We start from the raw sequence: 19,731 nt of genomic DNA, 5'->3' as shown, positions 1-19,731 counted from the left end.
ATAATATTAGTATTAATTAGTATTCTATAATGACAAACTGTATCCTAATGATGATAAGCTTTATCATGAGTTAGTCAAGTCATAACTGTGAGAATTTTAATAAATATGATAAAGATTTTTATATTTAATAAATATAAAGGTAGCACTTTATTTACAGTCCTGTTCCTCATGTACATACAATGTACTTATTATAGTAAATACAATAACTATGTAATAACTAGGTACTAACCCTGAACCTACCCCTAAACCTAACCCTAACCCATGTAGTTACCTTGTATTACCAGAACTTTCTTAGATAAATGCACTATAAGTAAATGTACTGTAAGTACATGCACTGTAAAATAAAGTGCAACCTATATAAATATATAATAAATAACATTCTCATAATAATGACTTAGTTACCAGTATTAGTTGCACATTATTTTACAGTATGTGCATTTGTACTTAGTGTACATACCTAGGAAAGTACTGATAATAGATGGTAACTTCATGGGTTAAATTAGTTTTAGGCCTATTATCCAGTTACTGTAATTACTAGCATAGCATGTACATAAAGTGCTACTAATAGTAATGTAATGTAATAAAGTGCTAGATAATAGTATTATGATAAAATTTCTCATTACTACAAGATATTAGTATTAATAGTATCTCCTAAAAATGACATACGTTCTCATAGTAATGACTTACTGTATTAGAATAATGCTAAACATTATCATGAGTTAGTTAAGTCAAATTTTAGCAAATATAAAATCTCAGTTATAAGGAAATTTTACATAAAAATGACTATGCATCTCATAATGAGAAGCTTTCTCATTATTATGGCTCAAGCATCTAAGTCATTATTATGAATAAGTTTCTCATTATAACTTACAGAATCATATTTTTTACTCTGTGGCAGAAATGGTTTAGTATTGTTCATTGTTGGTTAATGATACCTATTGTTAACGACTGTAATTGAACATTAAACCATTAGAGTGATCATTTAATGTTTACATTACATTAAAGATTGTTACCAAATCTTTAGATATTTTTTTTAAACTGGAAAACATTAATAATTTTCTTTTGCAGTGTGAGCGATATATCAGTCTGTATTGCACGTGAGAGACTTTCACACAGCTTTTCGGTTTGCGAACAGACCGCCGGCGCAGATGCATAGATAAACCAAAACATACTAATGAGATCAGCGTTTTATAGGTCACTTAGCTGCAAGCTTAATTAAACTCATCCTGCTCCTAGAGCCATGTGGACTGCCAATGTCAGCTTCATTAGCACAAGATGATATGAAGAGAGTTTTACAGTAGGCCTACCAAACTGACACTGGAACATGAAATGAGAGTACAGTCAATGATAAGAGTGATCTGTCTCTGCTGTGTTTGCCTCCAGCTGAGTCCCAGCCGGGCTTAAATGTGCTTTACAGCCACTGGACACGGTAATGAACTTAAGCGTAGCCTTCTGCTGGAAAAAAGGAGCTTCCAAAAGCTTGTCTGAACTAGATCAATGGCTTTAGATATTTGCCTAAAAGCTTTCATATTCAATTATCGGTGCCTAATATGGGTGTTTAATTATCTGCTTGTTTCTTCAATTTCCTGTGAATCTGATTCTCAAGAGGAAAAAAGGGAAAATGACAGGAAGTTGCATTTGAGAGGAAGGTGGTGTCTCATGCTGGTGCATGCAGGGGCACATATGTGCTCACAATCCTCCATTTCACAGCGTTTGATGGTATAACCTCGCCACATCTCTGCAGTGAAGGCTGCCATGCGTGACTACAAAAAAGGAGCTAGCTAGCAGCCTCATCAAATTTCTCTTTACTGAGCTGACCTTGACACACACACACACACACACAAACACACACACAATGTGTCAATGATATGAAGGGAAGACGGTGTCTATGGGGTCTGCAGCCACAGATGTGCTGCTTTATCCCTGTGTGAATGTGTCCTTTGTTCTTTTGTCTCTTCCTATTCCCCTGAAATCTGACTGGTGCTATCTTATTTATTCATTTCATCTTGTTTGTTTGCTCTGTGTGTGTGTGTGTCAGTTATTATATAGGCCGGCGGCCTATAGTGATCATAGCAGACCCAGATATGCTCAGACAGGTGATGGTGAAGGAATTCAATAAATTTCCCAACAGAATGGTGAGTGATACTACGTTTACAGTCTAAAATTAAATACACACACTCAACAATTCATCTAAAGTTGCATTATTAAGCATACTCTATTTCTTCTTAATGAGTTTTTAATTAGTTGTTTTTTACTTGCTTTTGAGTAAAATATATAAAACTCCTTAAAAAGGAAAAGCCAGATTGCATAAGATATTAAGACTTGTTTTCAGAGCTTTTGGAATATAAGTCAGTGATGTTATAAAACTAAACTTAAAATCATTTTGTTAATTGAAATAAATAAAATAAATATATAATATTAGAACTTTTTGAAATAAAATATACACTTTCAGAGTTAAAGCAGTAAAATTACTTAAGCACAAAACAAAATTACTAAAGATATACATAACATGGAAACAAAAAATATTATAAAATACTATGTTTTAACTTGTTTTAATTTAAATTTTTAAATTGCAGGTGGAGTAAAACAAATGCACTAATTTAAGATACATTGTCTGAAAAACATACCTAAGGCAACTTTATATTTAATGCAGTGTTGCTTCTCAAGTAAATTTTAAGGATATTTATTAAACTGGTTAATAAGACAAATACTCAATAAGAATGTATACTGTGTGTGTGTGTGCATGAATTTGCATTCTCTTCTAGCTTGTTGCAAATCTTGAATTTACATTATACATTTTGAAATAAGTAATAAATTCATAAATAAATATAAATTCATAAAGCAAAAGAAATGTGCCACATTTATAGCAGACATTGGACATTGATGTTAAATGGGTCTGGAAAATAATACACTTACACAACTTTTTTTTTTTTTTTTTTAGTTTTCTGTTTTTATTACATTTAGTTTGTTTACATATAATATTATACGGATGGTTATCTAAAAATCAATTCATGCATCATCTGTCAGAGTTTCCCACTTGTAAATAACGACTTTGCTTTATCATTCATCGTGCTCAAAACTCATTATTACGATATTTTCAGTTCAACTTGAAGGCCGTCAATTCCTGATTGATGTCATCACATAACTCAGCAATTGTTTGTGTCAACAGCATAATAATTTATGATTGCAGACATACACATAGCATCTTCCATAAATCATAAAATCAGCTAAATCAATGACAGGGTGGGTTTGATATATTACTTGCACTTTTTCCTGCAGTCGATAGGATTTACTGTATGTAGGTGTGTATTTGTGTGTCTAAATCAATGCTGAGAGTGCACGTCATGTGAATGATAAGGTATTGGCTAAAGGCTCCAGAGCTTTGAACTCAGTCGGTTCAGGGAGGTCAAAAACTAATGATCACATGACTTATGTATCAAAGCGGAGTCAAAGGTCATGAGATTGCCTTGCTGCTGGAGCGGAGCCTGCTGGGTAAACCATTATGGCAAGGCCAGATCAATACTGAGGCCATGTACACCACTGGGGCTTATCAACTACCTCTTGACCTGTTTGTGTGCATGGATGTGTACTTTTAAAATGTACAACTTAAGCACATCTACAACCAACAGTGGGAGAAAACTCATAAAAGGAGAATGCCATGGCACTAATAAAACAAACAAATAATACGCGTTGGCAGCCGTTAGCACAAATATCTACACACAAGATCAAAGTCGGCCCAGCACAAAGCTCTGGCCACCTGGCCTTAGTTTCTGCACTAACTTTTAGGATAACAACCTATGCTTAGCCAACTCGGCGTACAACAATAATGAATCGAGGGCAATTATTTACGTAGATTAACCAAGACGAATCCATGTAGAGCTTTTTATAAACACATTCCGACAGTTTGGAGTCTGAGAAATGACTGTGGTTAATCTGTTAAGTCTGAAACATTCTCTATGCAAGTATGGAGATGCATATGCGAATGCAGACGGGTCCCATTGTATATTTTTTGCATTACTATAGCAGAAACAAACCTCTGTACTCCGTTTATCTTTAAATATACGTGGCATTGAATGCTTAAGTATAGCTAGCTAGCTTTACGTGTCCATAGTTAATAACTCAAAATGATCAATAACTTACTAATGCTATGTGTACATGTCGCATTATGAATTGGTTTTTGACTCCTTTTGAAAAGCAATATCTGATATCAAACTTGAAAAAACTTGCTTTCTTTGCTATTTACTACTTCAAACTATGAATAGCAGTTGGTCTGAAGGAGAACACCTATAGCAAACCGCAGGAAGGTGTGAGCACATTAGTCGAATGTATAATAAAGTTTTAGAGCAAAAAAAAAGTCCATTGTCTGTTTCTAATCGTAAATTATCAAGCACCGCACACACAGAAATCGTTTTCAAAACCTGACGTTTTTTTGGTCAACATGGCGAATCCATGCGACCAAACTGAAATCTGGGAAAAGCTGAACTTTCACAATCACGCGACATTCACTATTGCATGGATTCCAATTAAATTTATTGGATTTGCCTGTAAAAATTTGCCAAACAATGGTACATGTGACCTTGCCTAAAGTCTAATGTCTGTTATAGCACCTCTTGTGGTAATGCTGAGAATGCAATATATTTGTGTTGCCTTATGAATTGCATTCTGACACATTTTAAAAACTCAATGATGTGTGATATCAAGGTTGCATAAATATAAGTGCTAATGGCTTAAAATGTTTGCGCACAGTTGTGTAGCGTATGTTTTCGGCCAAACAATCACCACTGCTACTAATGTCATAGTTATAGCCTACTTCACAATACTGGATTTCTATTAAATGATTTTATTTCTCCCACAAAAAGTCACCAAACAATGGTAAATGTGACTTGTTTTGAGGACGTGTAAAATCAGGGTTGCGTAAGAATACTGTAAGTACTTACATAGACTAGAGATGTTTGCAAAGTTGTGTAGTGGATGTTTTTGGCTTAAAAATGCTATGGATATCATATGTATAACCTACTACACAATACTAGGTAAATGACAACCAGTAGAATGCTTTAGATTTAGTCCTAATCTTGTCCTTATAAACATGTCCTTTTCGGAGTGTACAAACCCCAGCTGTGTTCTCAATGCAGACTGTCAGGGGCATGACTAAACCCATGAGCGACAGTTTGATCATGCTGAAGGGCGAACAGTGGAAACGAGTGCGCAGCATCCTCACACCGACCTTCAGTGCTGCCAAGATGAAAGAGGTGAGCTCTGCTGTCTTACCTAAATGTGTGCTACACAAACATTAAAGCTGTTCTGTGAAGCAATTGTTCTTGTTATGCAATCACATTTTATGGCCTTGAGTTGATAAATCAAGTATAGCTCTATTGGAACAGGCTGGAACAAAATCTTGGACCTGTAGAGGACCTCATATTTTTTACGTTTTTAAAAGTTGCATAAGAATTAAACCCTGGTCATAAGATGTGCAGATAAGTATGCATTTCCAAAAACATTGGAAATCAGTTCACAAAAGCACACGTACACAATATTCATGGATAGTTTGAAGTTTACACTGCATTGGGAGTGGGACAAGTTCAAGCACACATAAATAAATCAAAAATTATATATATATATATATATATATATATATATATATATATATATATATATGTATATATATATATGTATGTGTGTGTATATATATATATATATATATATATATATGTGTGTGTATATATGTGTATATATATATATATATGTGTATATATATATATATATATATATATATATATATACTTTTCTTGTTTTGCATTTTTTTTTTTTTCTTTCTTTTTTTTTTTGCAACATCTGGGGAACTTTTTGGTTGCAGTATCAACATGTTCCTGAATCCTAACTGGATGATTGTTGAATGAACTATTTTTGAAATCTGATTAGTTGATAGGATGTAGATCCAGGAACATGTTGTAAAAAAATCCTCACATTGTGCAAAGAACACCTTGTTCCTAAAAAGACTGAACCTTGAAAGAAAAATGTCCTTTTCAAATCCTCATCTGAGAGTCTTAAGCCTATGTCTGTTACCCTACTGCGTGTCACTGGAGATTTGTTGTTAATAGAAGCCATATCAGGCTGTGTTATTTTGTCGGAGCCTATTTGCACAATGTGTTGTCATTAGCTTTTTGAGCATTTAGGTGGAACAGCTCGATGATACTAGACTATTAGTTCTCCCATAGTGAGAGACATGAAACTGAGAGCTAAGAGAGTTTGACAGTAGGGTTTTTTTTGCACGTTGCGTGTGGGAGAACAAAGAAGTGTGTCTCCTCCACAACAGCCCTGCACTAAGTGCACTTTACATGTACTCTTTTCAGATTAAATAAAACGGAGAAAAACAGAAGAAAGTGAATAGAAAGTAAAGAGGTGCAGTAGTCAAGAGGAACAGACTTGAGTGAAAGATGAGGTCGCAAACCTGAAAAAAATTAGATTAGCACATCACTCTTAGAGAGGAGAAAAAATAACAATCAGTTTAATTCACATGACATCACTGAGGTAAAGAAAAAGACATGAAGCTGTCTGCTGAAAATGTATGATTGGCTGTGCTGGAAAGATGTGATAGTTGTGATGGGGAGGTCTTGGATGGCAGCAGTTAATTGCTGTTTGTCTTCTTACTAACATGTTTTGAAGTGCCAATCAACACATCTTACATCATAGAACAGGATCGATTCTCCATTGCTCTTTGCGTCTCATGTGACCGCTTATTCATTTACCAGCAGAATGATTGAATGGGATTAATGCATCACAGATTAAATAAATCCTGGTTTAAATAATGTTGTCAATGTTGATTTCGCCACTGAAAATGTCTTGTAGTCTGGGGTGTGAGCTATGTTTTGGAAACTGACCCTGTGAGTTTGTGTCTTCTATTAGCCTTGCCAAGAATCGCAGATGATTTCATCTCCCTATAAAAAAAAAATATATATATATCAACTTTGGGGATATTTGTATAGTTCTGAAAAGTACTGTCTTTTTTTTCTGCAATGGAATGCAGAAACGGAGATTGTATTTCAGAATTACACTTGCATAGACATTTAAATAAAATAAAATACAATTTAAAAAGTAATATTGTAAAATATGATTACAAACTAAAATAGCTTTTCTGCTTTAATGCATTTTAAATGTATTCCTGTGACGGCAAAACTGAATTTTTAATGGTCCTTCAGAAATCTGTTCATACACCCTGGCTGAATAAAAGTATTAATTTCTTTCAAACAAATAAATATATAAAATGCATGACCATAAGTTTATTTATAATCATAACTTTGTTTAAAATACATTTGTATTACTATATATTAATAAATAGTCATATGTAACTGATGACATTTATTTTGAAATTAAATTACGTAATTTACTAGTAATTTAACTAGTTACTTCCCAACACTGATAATTATTAAATATTTGATTTGTTCTGTCTACAAATTAAACAGCTGACTTTGGTCAACAGATTATTTAGAAACAAATACAGTCAAGTGTGTCTAAGCTTTTGACTGGCTTTGTGTGGGTACCAAATTTTTTTAAAACTGGCGCATTATAGAATGTTGCACACACATTGCATGGTTTGCATCTAAAGTGCTGATATATTTGGCCCCAACTGTATGTATATATCTACCTATGAACCAGTATCCATTAATGATGTCATTTCCCTTCTCTGGCTGAAATGGTAAACATGTCCGTCAGAAATGTCAGAGGTGTGTGCTGCAATGAGAGAAGAAACCATGATTGTTCTCCATGTCTCACATGCACACCCACCCACACACACACACACACACACAGAGATACCAATAACAGTGGAGTGTCATTCACCAAGCTATATTCAGCATGGTGTGACATCATTCGGGAGAAATCCGCACACATCACTCTCCATCCATCATCTCTGAACACATTGTGGGAGAGAAATACTGCACAGTGACACAAACTTCTAATGAGCTCATAAACGTCTCAATCCAAGTCTCTGAGCTGTGTCTTAAAGCACGTCCATTAACTTAATCACAGTAAACAAAGCCATCATGCTCGCTTTTTAAAAACCAACAATATCAAGCTCCACTGCTAAATAGTAGCTGTATTTGGCGGATGATTTTATGTAAAATAAAACCGGGATCAAAATTCAGCTTGCCTGAATGTTTAATGTATAGCTGAGCTCATGCTCCTGTCCTTCTCCATCAGCCTTTCCAGTCGTCTTCATCTGCCTGCCTGCATGGAGTCAATATGCATCAACAAACACACACATGGGACGCACACACATATTCATCTCATTTACCACCAAGTACGGCCTCACCGAGATGTAATTTGTTCCAGGAAACCTGAGATAACTTGACCACTGGTGAATATAAAATGTGTTGAATAACAAAGCATTTGCTTAGACTACTGTATATAGACACCATTGAGTCATTTGTGGGACTTCAAGAAACTGAATACTTTGTAGTGTAAGATGCATAGAAATGCTGATGCAATGATGGAAATAATTTAAAATCGGTTCCTAGACTTGTAGGGACCTGACTACATAGACAGGATTTTAAGGGATCATGTGTTAGGTATTCAAGTGAAGATTGTACAATGTTGGAAATCTTAGATAGCATTGCACGTACAGTAACTACATTACAGTTGAGAAATGAGAGGTTTTGAAAGAAGTCCCACTGGGGACATCCATCCAACCAGATAAAAACCTACCATTGTCTGGTTACTGTATCACTTTAAGTTGTTTTAGTTTTTTTTGTTTAGTTAGCAGGGATTTAAATTTGTCTAGTTTACCCAGTGTTTGTGCATGATTTATTTTTGCTTATTATAGTGTTAGCTTAGTCACATGCTAACATCAAATTCTGTTGTGGTCAATCGTTTTGATTCTATCATGGGATGCCATAATGCCTACTAACTTCACTTTAAAAAAAAAAAAACATTTAGATCAGCTTTGCCAACTACATTCAACTGATTCTATCTGCCCTAACTTGCCAGGCATGAAAATTTGATTAGTAGGTTTGGCAGGGTAATTAAATGTTAAATTGATATCATTAGCTTCACTGTGCAATAAAATGTAAAGATCTGGCCAGAAACACCCGCCAACCCACAACAATCAGTACATAGCATCTTTGCGTTCTTACACTTCTGTTCCTTCCTATATTATTCTCTCCGTCCCTCTTTCCTCTAGTTCTGTATCTCTTTCTCTGGCTCTCTCCCCCTGAGCAGGCAGGTTCAATAGGTCTTGTAAGAGCTGCTGGCTTATCACGGCTGCAGTCATGGGTGTCAGGGAGCACAGCCATAGCCATCAACCCAGAGCATGGACAACCTCTCATCTCACTGAGATACAGAGGTCTGAAGAAGTGCAGTTCCAAGAATCATGTGTTTAAAGTAGCGTCATCTGTCTCGAGCCCTCGAATAGACCAAACTAAACAAGCCAAGCTGTGAGTCGGTTCCTTTCATTATAATAAACGATAAATAAACATTTGTGGATGAGTGTCAAATGATTCATTAATGAATCATTCTATATTTAACAAATTCTCAGTTTGTTACTCACAAATGACTGGAAACATCAATCCTATAAAGTCATGAATGTAAAAGTGTTGTTGTCCTATGGTAGGAATACCATAGTACTTTCCACAATAGATCACTGTACTGTCAGTTTTTTAGTAAAAAGGGTACACTAGCAAGTATTTACTATATGGAAACCAAATATTTAATGGTGTTTCAGACTGTTTTATGGTTCGTTCTTAATAAATATAACAATTAATTAATCAGTCGCTTCTTGAGATCATAAAATTGATCCTTTTTACCATTGGTCATGCTCTCTGGGAATCGAAAGCCATTAATGGACTTGCCTTGTGGCTCTTTCCAGTGTGCTTTTCAGGATGGTTGTGGGAAAAGGAAATAATACCATCAACAGAGACTACATCTTTGCATGCACAAACCATTTTCATCATTTGAGTTGGTTCTTTAGGAGGACAGATTAGACTGCATTTATTCCTTGTTACTGGCTTGCAGTAATTTGCTGTAATCTAACTCCTTTGCATTGGTTTGTGGTGTTTACTGATTCAGATATCTGTTTGGGCACAATACTTGCTTTGCAGATGGTTCCCCTCATCAACATGGCCACAGAGACATTACTGAGAAACCTGAAGAGCCACGCTGAGTCCGGGAACAGCGTTAACATTCACAAGTACGGGTTTCTTCCAACACGTCTGTTTCTTTGATTATTTCAGAGCTTTCAATAGTATAAAACGTTTGTTTTGCAGGTGTTTCGGCTGCTTCACGATGGATGTAATTGCCAGCGTGGCGTTTGGTACGCAGGTGGACTCTCAGAACAATCCGGATGATCCTTTCGTGAACCACGCCTCCAAGTTCTTCGCTTTCACCTTCTTCAAACCCATCATGATATTCTTCAGTACGTTCAACCATCACATCCAGAACACAGTGCAGGCAGCATTCATTTTGGTCTCATTATTGTACAATGGATATCACAGCTTGGAAAGTGCTTCCGACAGATGATATGAAACTCTTTCATTATACTGATATTTTTCGATTAGCATATTTATTATACAAGTAAGAGGAAAATGTCAACATTTCTGAAAAAATTTGTTTTTTTTTCCTGGTTTTTACTGTAGTGGCTTTTCCATTTCTGCTTAAGCCTCTTGCTGGTCTCCTTCCCAATAAATCAAGAGATGAGATGAACAGCTTTTTTATCAAATGTATTCAAAAGATGATTAAACAGAGAGATGATCTTCCCCCGGAACAGGTATGGCCGTGAACAAAAAAAATATTTACGTAATCATTCCTCAGTATCAACCAAATAAACATGTTCGTGATCTGCTTGTCTCTAGCGGAGGCGAGACTTTCTGCAGCTGATGCTGGACGTCAGGACCGGCAACAAGTATATGTCTTTGGAGCATTTTGATGTGGTCAATGACGCAGATGAACAGGCTTGCACCGAACAGGGGATGGACAGCGGGCAGGAAAATGGACCAGGAAACGAGTCCACCAAGCGCGCCCAGCAGAAGAGAATGATGACGGAGGATGAGATTGTCGGTCAGTCCTTCATCTTCCTGTTGGCTGGTTATGAGACGAGCAGCAACACACTAGCGTTCGCCTGCTACCTGTTGGCACTCCATCCAGAGTGCCAGAAAAAACTCCAAGAGGAAGTGGATGAGTTCTTCAGCAGACACGTGAGTCAGGATTTAAATGCCTGTTGCACTTGGAAACCAACATTTATTGCATTCTTATTTTGAGAATACTTCATGTTATGCACAGATCATTTATGGTATAAGTGACATTCTCTGCAATTTTTAATACAAAGCCTTTTGTCATATTAGTTCTGCTGTGGATGCTCATAAATGCCGTTATGTGTCAAAAAATGCTTTTTTGAAATATTTTGTCTTTGTCCTACATCTCTGTGTGGAGTCTCTGCTCTTTAGTGGGCTGCTTTGTTTCTTCGCATTAGTTTTGAAGGTCTGCAAGAGCCGGCCCGGCGCATTTCTCAGAAACCATTTACTGTCAGGACCGCTGATTAAATTTACAGGGACGGAAACAAATGTTTTATGGGTAGGATATACCATAGAGCAGTGCTTTTCACTATAAAGTCCTGGGAATCCTTAAAAATGTGAAAATGTAAAAAAAAAATTAAATGAGTTAAAATTTCATTCATTGATTTTTGCAAGTTTATACATCTATCAATACTTTTAAATCATTGGTAGAAAAGGAGAATATTGTTAATAGTGTGTCACTGTAATAGAAATTAAATATTTTCAATATATTTTCCATATAATTAATGTAATTCACCTACCAAATCTAGGGAATGCCAGTGAAAACTGACATTACAGCTTTCCTCAAGCTAAAAAGCGAGTTAATATTTAGGCTTAGGAGTTTGTTGAAATCCCTAACTCTAGTTATAGTGCTACTCAGGGGCGTGTCTAGGGGGAGGCTGGGGGAGGCAATGCCTCCCCTAGGATAAGCCCTGCCTCCCCTGAGAAATGATCTGTCCCTCTGATGATAAATTAAAACTTTAAAGTGGATTGTTTTGTGAATATTTTTCCATAGCTTGCAGATGGGTCTGATCCAACAAAAATCCAGTTTGGCGCTGTTTGACAGTGCGCGCGCTTCGGGGGGACGCGCTGTTTACCTGGCAGAGCTTTAAAGCAGTGGCGTGTCCAGAAGCCAAAGGGTGGCAAGAAAATTAGATTTGCCAAACCAAAACAGCGTTTGGGATCGAAGTGCATTGACAGCTGAACAGCCTGATTTTGTCCTCGATTTCTGCCGAGGGTAGGATGTTAATAGTTTTGGTTGTGGGCGATAAAAATGTCTCCACAGTCTGCTTTCGAAGAAATATCGTTGCATTGTGTGCTGCGCACATTCTATCAGCTGCAGTTCTGGCCAAGCGGGATTAATATACTGCGACATACATTAACATCACAGTTAACTCATTCACATTTTTTTCATCTGTTTAAATCCTTACTGGTTATTTAAACGTTTAATTCGTGTCCTTTTCTGACGTGCGGTTTTTCTGAGCACAAAGTGCGGCCCGAAAACGAAAAAGCCCTTCGAACTGTGCCTGGTTACTAAGTTATGTTGTGTGCTAATACTGTCAAAACACACAAGGTTTGTGTATAGACTCATATGTTTGAAACGAAAGAAACAGATGCATGTCTGAATATTAGAGGCGCGCAGGTCTTAAAGGGACAGTAGGCTACATGCTGCCGTGTGAATTAAAGGGATAGATCACCCTCAAATTTTATTTCTATAATTTCTGTTCTATTTCTATTTCTGTTTATACACTCACATGTTGTCCAAAACCTATATTAACTTCTTTCTTGTGCTGAAAGCAAAAGAAGATATTTTGAAAAATTAGGATAACCAAACAGTTGCTGGTCCACATTGACTTTTATAGTAGGGGGAAAATTACTGTGGAAATCACTGTGAACCAGCAACTGTTTGGTTTTCCACCTTCTTCAAAATAGAGTTTATGTTTAGTAGAAGAAGGAAACTCATTCAGATTTTTTTTCTTCACTATTTAAATTTTTGGGTGAATTATATGTTAATGAAACAACAAACACACAGAGAAAAATCAATACTCTATACTCTTGACTGAAAAACTTTAATTCAGTTGCTTTAATAGGAATCAGTGTATATAGTTTTTATTTTTATATTTGTTCATTACATTTTTTTAATGCTCCTGCTAAATACACCCCTTGTACCTGAAAATGAAGCACTTTATTTGTATAATATCTGTATTTGTAATGTGTATCTTTGTTCTCATTTTTTAATAACAAAGATAAAATAATGACAAAGATTTTCATCCATGCACTTTGGCCTAAATATCTGCCACACTCTTTCATATTTTGTTACCTTAAAAGGCTTTATAATAGGGAAATTAGTTTGGCTGTGATGCTCAAACAGTTTGCAAAATAGAAAAACCAACATGACAAAGAATCAGGATAAAATCATGGTATTTTCTGAAAAAATAATAATAATTGTTCTATTTTTATTATATCACCCAGCCCTGTGGGAGACCAAACCCATAGACTCCAACCCCCCATAAAATAATAATAATATTTGCCTATGGCAAGCACCACTAATAATAAAAAAAAATGAAACTATATTTAAAAAAAGTTATGTTGCCTCTGCTAATCATATCATAATTGAAATTCTTATAGTTTTACAAAAATAGCTTTTATTTCAACTCTCTAAATCTCCTGACACCTTGTAGCCGAATATATTCCTAGGCCTACGTATTTACATTTATTCATTTAGCAGAAACTTTTATCCAAAGCCACCTACAACCACAGAATAACATTCAAATACTGATCTCATACTATTTAAATGAGCATAACAAAAAACTTTTTTAACTGGGGCCGCATTCACAAAGAAACTTATAAGAGGCTACAAGTAGCTCCTAACTGGCGAATTTAAGAGAAACTCCTACAAATAATGACTGCTAATGTGTTTTACAAAGAGTAATTCACGAAGCATTTCAGCCCTAAAAGTAGCATCTACTTCTGGACCAGCTTAAAAGAAGAAACAAATTAATTAACCTCCTGTCTATACAAACGTGATGTAAGATTCATTTAAAGAACTCTCTCGTCCTTCTCGGTAACCTACTTGTGTAACACGTCTTCTAACAAGCAAACACCTGTCACTCATTATCAGGCAAACAATGGATCTGTTATATATATTAATCTGTCATATCTGTTGACCTGGTTTAACTTTTATGTGATAGCCCTATAGTCTAATAGGGGCCCTGTGCCTATCCCTGGGTTCCTGGCTTAGAAAAAGATATGCATTAAAAAAGATTGTGTGTAATAAAGCTTAATTTTGTGCCGATATTTTCAATTGTCTATGTTGCCCCCCCAAACAAGCCAAATGCCTCCCCAAACATGACATCCTGGTAACCCCTCTGGTGCTACTTGGTTTAGCAAAGACTACTAATAAAGAGAAAGACAGCCAGACGGGTAACATTTAAACAATTCAGAAAAGCTGCTGCACTGTGATAATAGCGCTCAGTTTGCAATGTGTCTGCTTGGATAATTTACTCTCCTCTATAAATATACAGTAGTGGCGGTTTGCAGTGATGATGGTGAATCTGCTGATTTGATGTCTTATGCTTGTGCATAATGTGCATACTCATGAGAGAGACAGAGGAGTTCTTGATTGATTCTCTGGAACAGTGTAATCTGTGCTGCAAAGCGCTGGAGAGGCGGGATGGTGATGAGGAGCAGGGTCAGATGTGGGAAGAGCCTCTAAATCAACATACGTTATTAGGGGATGATTCTGGCTCTCTCACGTTACTTTTTCCTGTTTGTTCCCCCTTATGTCAAGGGATCGCTCTTCCCTACTGCCTGAGCTTCTACAGTCTCAAACAAAACACTTTGCAAGATTCTTTATTTAATACGGTTTTAATGAAATCCGTAAAAAAAATAATCATTTGCGTGAAAGAAACTGCTAGACAGGAGAATAAAGATGTGAAGAAGAGACTATACTCAATATTAGTGGTGTTTGCTTAGACGTATTATTGCTTATAATTAGGGTTTTAGGGATTTAAACACACCACTAACCTTAAGTAGTAAACTTCAGCGCATAACTCGTCCCACATTTATGCTACAAACTTGAACGATACGTCAAATTATTTTACCTTTTTGCCAAAAGCTGTGATGTTTTTTTTCTTGATCGATGATGAAATGGGTAATAAATAAGTAAATAAACCTCAATCCATTTCTAGTTACCAGAATGTCTTAGAGCAGGGATTCTTAAACTTTTTTTGACAGCCATACCCTTTTGAATTAAAATATTGACTCGAAGTACCCCAAGATTTGCATGTTTTGAGTTTTATATTCTTTATATTTAAAATGAATTTAACACTACACCATTTTCGACTGAAAAGGAAAATGTATGCATTTTGGCCATCCATTTACATGGCAATGGCAATATGGGGAACTAAAAATGTAAAAGTGTTTTAGAGTTTTTTTAAAACGATACAGTTATCGTCTACATGTAAACTACCAAAATGTGAATTTGTGAAAATGGTGATGTCTTGCACGTACATGTTTTTTGTTCAGTTTATAGGCATGTTTGCAGGTTTATAGTATTTCTTAAAGTGACATTGCCATCTACTGGCCTGGCATGCACAAGACAGCATTTTTAGTAATTTTCGCGTATCTATGTGAAGAATCGCTTGACAGTGTTGCCAAATGTATGTGAAACTTACTCAGGTTTTAATCATGCGGCAACCACCTAGGGTCTCATTTATAAATGTTGCGTATGCACAAAATAGGCATAGAAATTGCATACGCAATTTTGTACGCACATATCTGGATTTATAAAAATAAACTTGGTGTAAATATTTATGCATCTTACGGACATTTTAGACCAAGTTTATGCACTATTTTTCCTGGCGTGAGAAAATTGATGAAGTAAGGAACAATTTTAAAATCTGTTTCCATTTCAATATACATGTTTACATTAAATATTCTACTTTCATTATTGGAGATAAGTACTGAAAATACATAAAGACATTACGCAGAAGTTAATCTAAAATTATATTGAATTTAGACGTTTAGTGGATGCGCTTGATCACTTTTCCTGTTGCACGCTGTTTTAATGACAGCGAGGAGTGCTATAGATGCATAGTAATTCATCTTTAAACTAAACTGCAGATCTCATGCTATGCAGAAATATTTTAGTGAGAACAATGATCAATGATGATGTGATCTGGGACACTGCTGGATTCAGTGGTCCAACGGCCAATTGTCCGGTTTAAATAGGTCCAGTGATAATAGCTTACTGTACAGCCGCAGATTCCCAGAGGTGTTTATGTCATGTGAAGTTATCTCTACAACATTATGAAAAATGCCACTGTATTTGAAGGATACAACTTGAAGAAAGTGGTAATTTGCATGTTTTCTTTTTAAAATAGACCACTTTGTCAGTGACTTGCCGAGTCAGACAATTCTATTTAGACTGCAATAAATAAAGGCTAAAAATAACTAAAAGATGTTCAACTTATCAGCAAAACTACATTAAATTAAATTAGATTTTAATTAAAAAAATAATTGAAATACTATTCGGCCAGTGGAAAGGAATGAAACCAACTTGCCTATATTCTAAATTATTTATCTGAGAACTAAAGTTTTGTTTTTAGGGGTTTTTATTTTTATATATTTATGCTAAAAAAAAATATTATTTATTGCTATTTTTAGCAATAAAAATTGTGTATGGCACAAATAGCATTTATAGTCCATATCTCATATTTCCTTAATGTCTTGAACCTTTAACAGTGTTAAATATGGTGTCACGTGGATGGAAATATTTATAGAAATTATATGCAGATGAGGTTATGCATAGTAAAACTATGCATTGTTAGCTCCATATATGGTGATTTCGTGGAGGAGTCGGGGGGAAAATGCATGTATGCACAATCTTCCTCTGACTGGGATTTATAAAGGGTTGCACAGGTTCTGGTGTACCTTTTTTTGCATACGCAAAATCTAGCTTTTGTGCATACGTACACTTTTAGGATGAAATCTATAGAGAGTTTTAAAAATGAGACCGATGCTCTCTCTCGTGAAGCCTACAAGGAAGTGACTTAAACTGTAATTCGGCACCTGGCCACTAGAGGCTGGCTGCAAAAGGGAGTCAATCCCATAGACTCCCCATGTTAAAAACTCAACAGCAAAAAAAAAACGTTTACAGCCTAGTTCAAAAAATTATTTTGGTCTATATCGCTAACTTTGTCCTTCGTGACAGCTTTGAAGGGGGTGGATTTTTTTATAACTCATCTGTTTAGCTTATATTAAGTCTTACATTTCTGCATAATTAAGGGTGTGGCCACTTGAGTGACAGGTCCGCCCACTTTGAACTTCAAAGGCACTCTTCACAAATCTACGGGTGACATCACGGCCACTGCGTCCATTTTTTTATTCAGTCTATGGTTTTAAAACATCGTTGTCATGTGAACACTATTAACATCTTAGCAATCTCACAGCAACCGTCCACAACATGCTAGCCAGTGTTCATTTTTACAGATTTTTTGTTTTAGTCCCAAAAATGTTTCAGTACATTAATGCTGATGCTATCATTGTGTGTCGACAACCAGCACTTCAACATTCTACAGAAAACCTAGAAATCTAGTTTGATTTTGGCATCTGTCATATCCGTCAGCCACAGTGTTTCTCATTTCATGATGTATTTTCTGAGCTCTCACGCCTTTGCTTTCTCTCTGATGGCGTACATTTAAACAGCGTCTCTGTGAACCTGCATCTCTTGAATGCTGATACCTGCAGCCAGGGCCTGGCAGCCGCCCACCGGAGAAAGGGATCAAACGGGGCATTAGTTCAGCTCTGCGTCCTTCTGTCTACTCTTTCATCTCATTTGCTCATTCTTCATCGGTCTCCCCCCTCTGCTTCTCTTTCAATTTAAGCACTCCCTTTCCAACTTCCAATTTCTCCTCTCTGGAAGTCTGGGCATTTTTTAGATTGGATGAATGTTCTGCTGAGCTTTTAGCAGGGGTTCGTTTATCTTAAGTTCTGTAGATTGCATAGAGACATGCATTTAATGTTAAAGTCAAATGTACACTTGGAAAATAGAAAAAAATATGAGGGTGTTTTCTTTATTTTAACATAGACCTTTTAGTCTATCAAAATGTGGTCTGAGGGATTTCTCACAATAATGCATCATTTTATGGTTTTCTTATGCAATGCATCTGGCAAAGAGCATATCACTTTAATCGTTCTTTACATTTTGAGGTTAGCTGACAGGATTCCTGGGATGGAAAGCTGTTTATAAACCCACTCGCCGTGAAGTTTTCAAATAAAAGAGCTTATGACAGAAGTTATAAAAGCAGTGAGCATTACAAGCAGCACAATAAAACTCAAGCAGCCTTGGCCTTGTCTCATGACGCCTTGTGACTTAAGTCGACTGTATAGCCGGCAATAACTTAATACTCTCTTTATATCGAGCAGCTGGGGATCCATCTGGCCTGGTGTATACTGAAGGTCAGACTCATCTAGCCCACTGCTATAATGTCTATCAGCGCTCTCGTGCTCAGCCTAGAGAAAAAGTGTCTTCAGCTCCTCCTTCAGAGTGGTTTTATTCCCTAAACGCCCCTCACCGTGTGCGTGTCGCTCTCAGTTTCGCTCTCAAAAGCTTCTCAAATGTCACTCTCCACACACGCCCTGCATGAGGGTGCTCAAAGTGTTTTGTGCCAAAACGCACTAGAGTGTAACCACTTCAGTGCAATGCCGAAGGTGTTTACCTGACGCAAACAGTTTTTTAGTGGGAAAATCATATTTAACAAATATAAAAGTAATTTAAAGCTCATTTAAGATGAACCTTTATTTTTAAGAGTGTAGCTATCAAATATCATTTGTATGTTTATTCAGATTTAAATATGCATCAAGACCAGTCACACCAGATTTGATATCCTTAAACAGTTATCATGGACATGTTTGACTGTACTGAAGTGCAAATACGATTTGAAAGTTAGGTCAAGTGAATCTATCGTCAGATCTATTGAATGGCTTGTGAATACCTAGAATATAGTGCACAAGTCGTATTGACTGTATTTATGCTGTTTTTCATCTGTTCACTGGAATGGAGCAGCTTAGACATTTAGTAAAAAAAAAAAAAAAAAAACTCCCTACTTAAAGACATACAGGTTTGCAACATGAGGTTGAGTAAATAACAACAGAAACTTTTGTGAACTATCCCTTTAACAATATAGAAATGTGGCTGTGATAAATTACTAGTTCTCACTTACACATCCGTGACCTTAAACTTTATGTCAAGGCTGAGTTCCGAAATTACTGTCATCGATTTACCAGTTTGATTTTTACCACTGGGACAGTTTAAGTGGCAAACATGTGAATGGTTCGCTCCACTGCCCTGGTGAGCACGTCACCGGCTGCACACATTGTGTCTGCCGTTCTAGCCTTTCATTTTCCCTTCCTAGGCTGTGTGGTGGCGTCCTGGCTGCCCATCATTAATTTGCCTTTTTATCTGCATAAATAACAGGGAGCTGAAGCACAGCACTACCTAATGAGTCATCCAGAGGCGGGAGACGGGGGGCAAAGAGGCAAGAAACTGAGCAAAATGACATGGTTCCAGCTAAGACCTCTCCCACAGAGAGAGAAATTTTTTTCGAGAGAGTATTTTTATTCTATTTTTTCTAAGAATTCTCACCAATTTATTATCTCTGTCAGCATTTATTGGATCAAAATTCAGTAA

At 36.2% G+C, this 19,731-nt stretch overlaps 1 protein-coding gene across 1 annotated transcript in view; it reads left to right on the top strand.

Moving 5' to 3' along the window:
- Nucleotides 1-1,970: 1,970 nt before the first annotated feature.
- LOC113070573 (thromboxane-A synthase-like) overlaps nt 1,971-19,731 on the top strand; it is a gene marked incomplete at its 5' end in the record, with an annotated part of 30,201 nt that continues 12,440 nt past the window's right edge. Inside the window, 6 exons of the mRNA XM_026243972.1 lie at nt 1,971-2,135; nt 5,133-5,249; nt 10,092-10,180; nt 10,257-10,405; nt 10,626-10,756; nt 10,842-11,183. Coding sequence (XP_026099757.1) covers nt 1,971-2,135; nt 5,133-5,249; nt 10,092-10,180; nt 10,257-10,405; nt 10,626-10,756; nt 10,842-11,183 — 993 coding nt within the window. The remainder of the gene's footprint in view (nt 2,136-5,132; nt 5,250-10,091; nt 10,181-10,256; nt 10,406-10,625; nt 10,757-10,841; nt 11,184-19,731) is intronic.

Source organism: Carassius auratus, unplaced genomic scaffold (assembly GCF_003368295.1).
Source record: "Carassius auratus strain Wakin unplaced genomic scaffold, ASM336829v1 scaf_tig00004577, whole genome shotgun sequence".
Classification (NCBI taxonomy): Eukaryota; Metazoa; Chordata; class Actinopteri; order Cypriniformes; family Cyprinidae; genus Carassius; species Carassius auratus.
This window is presented reverse-complemented; position numbering and strand designations above follow the sequence as displayed.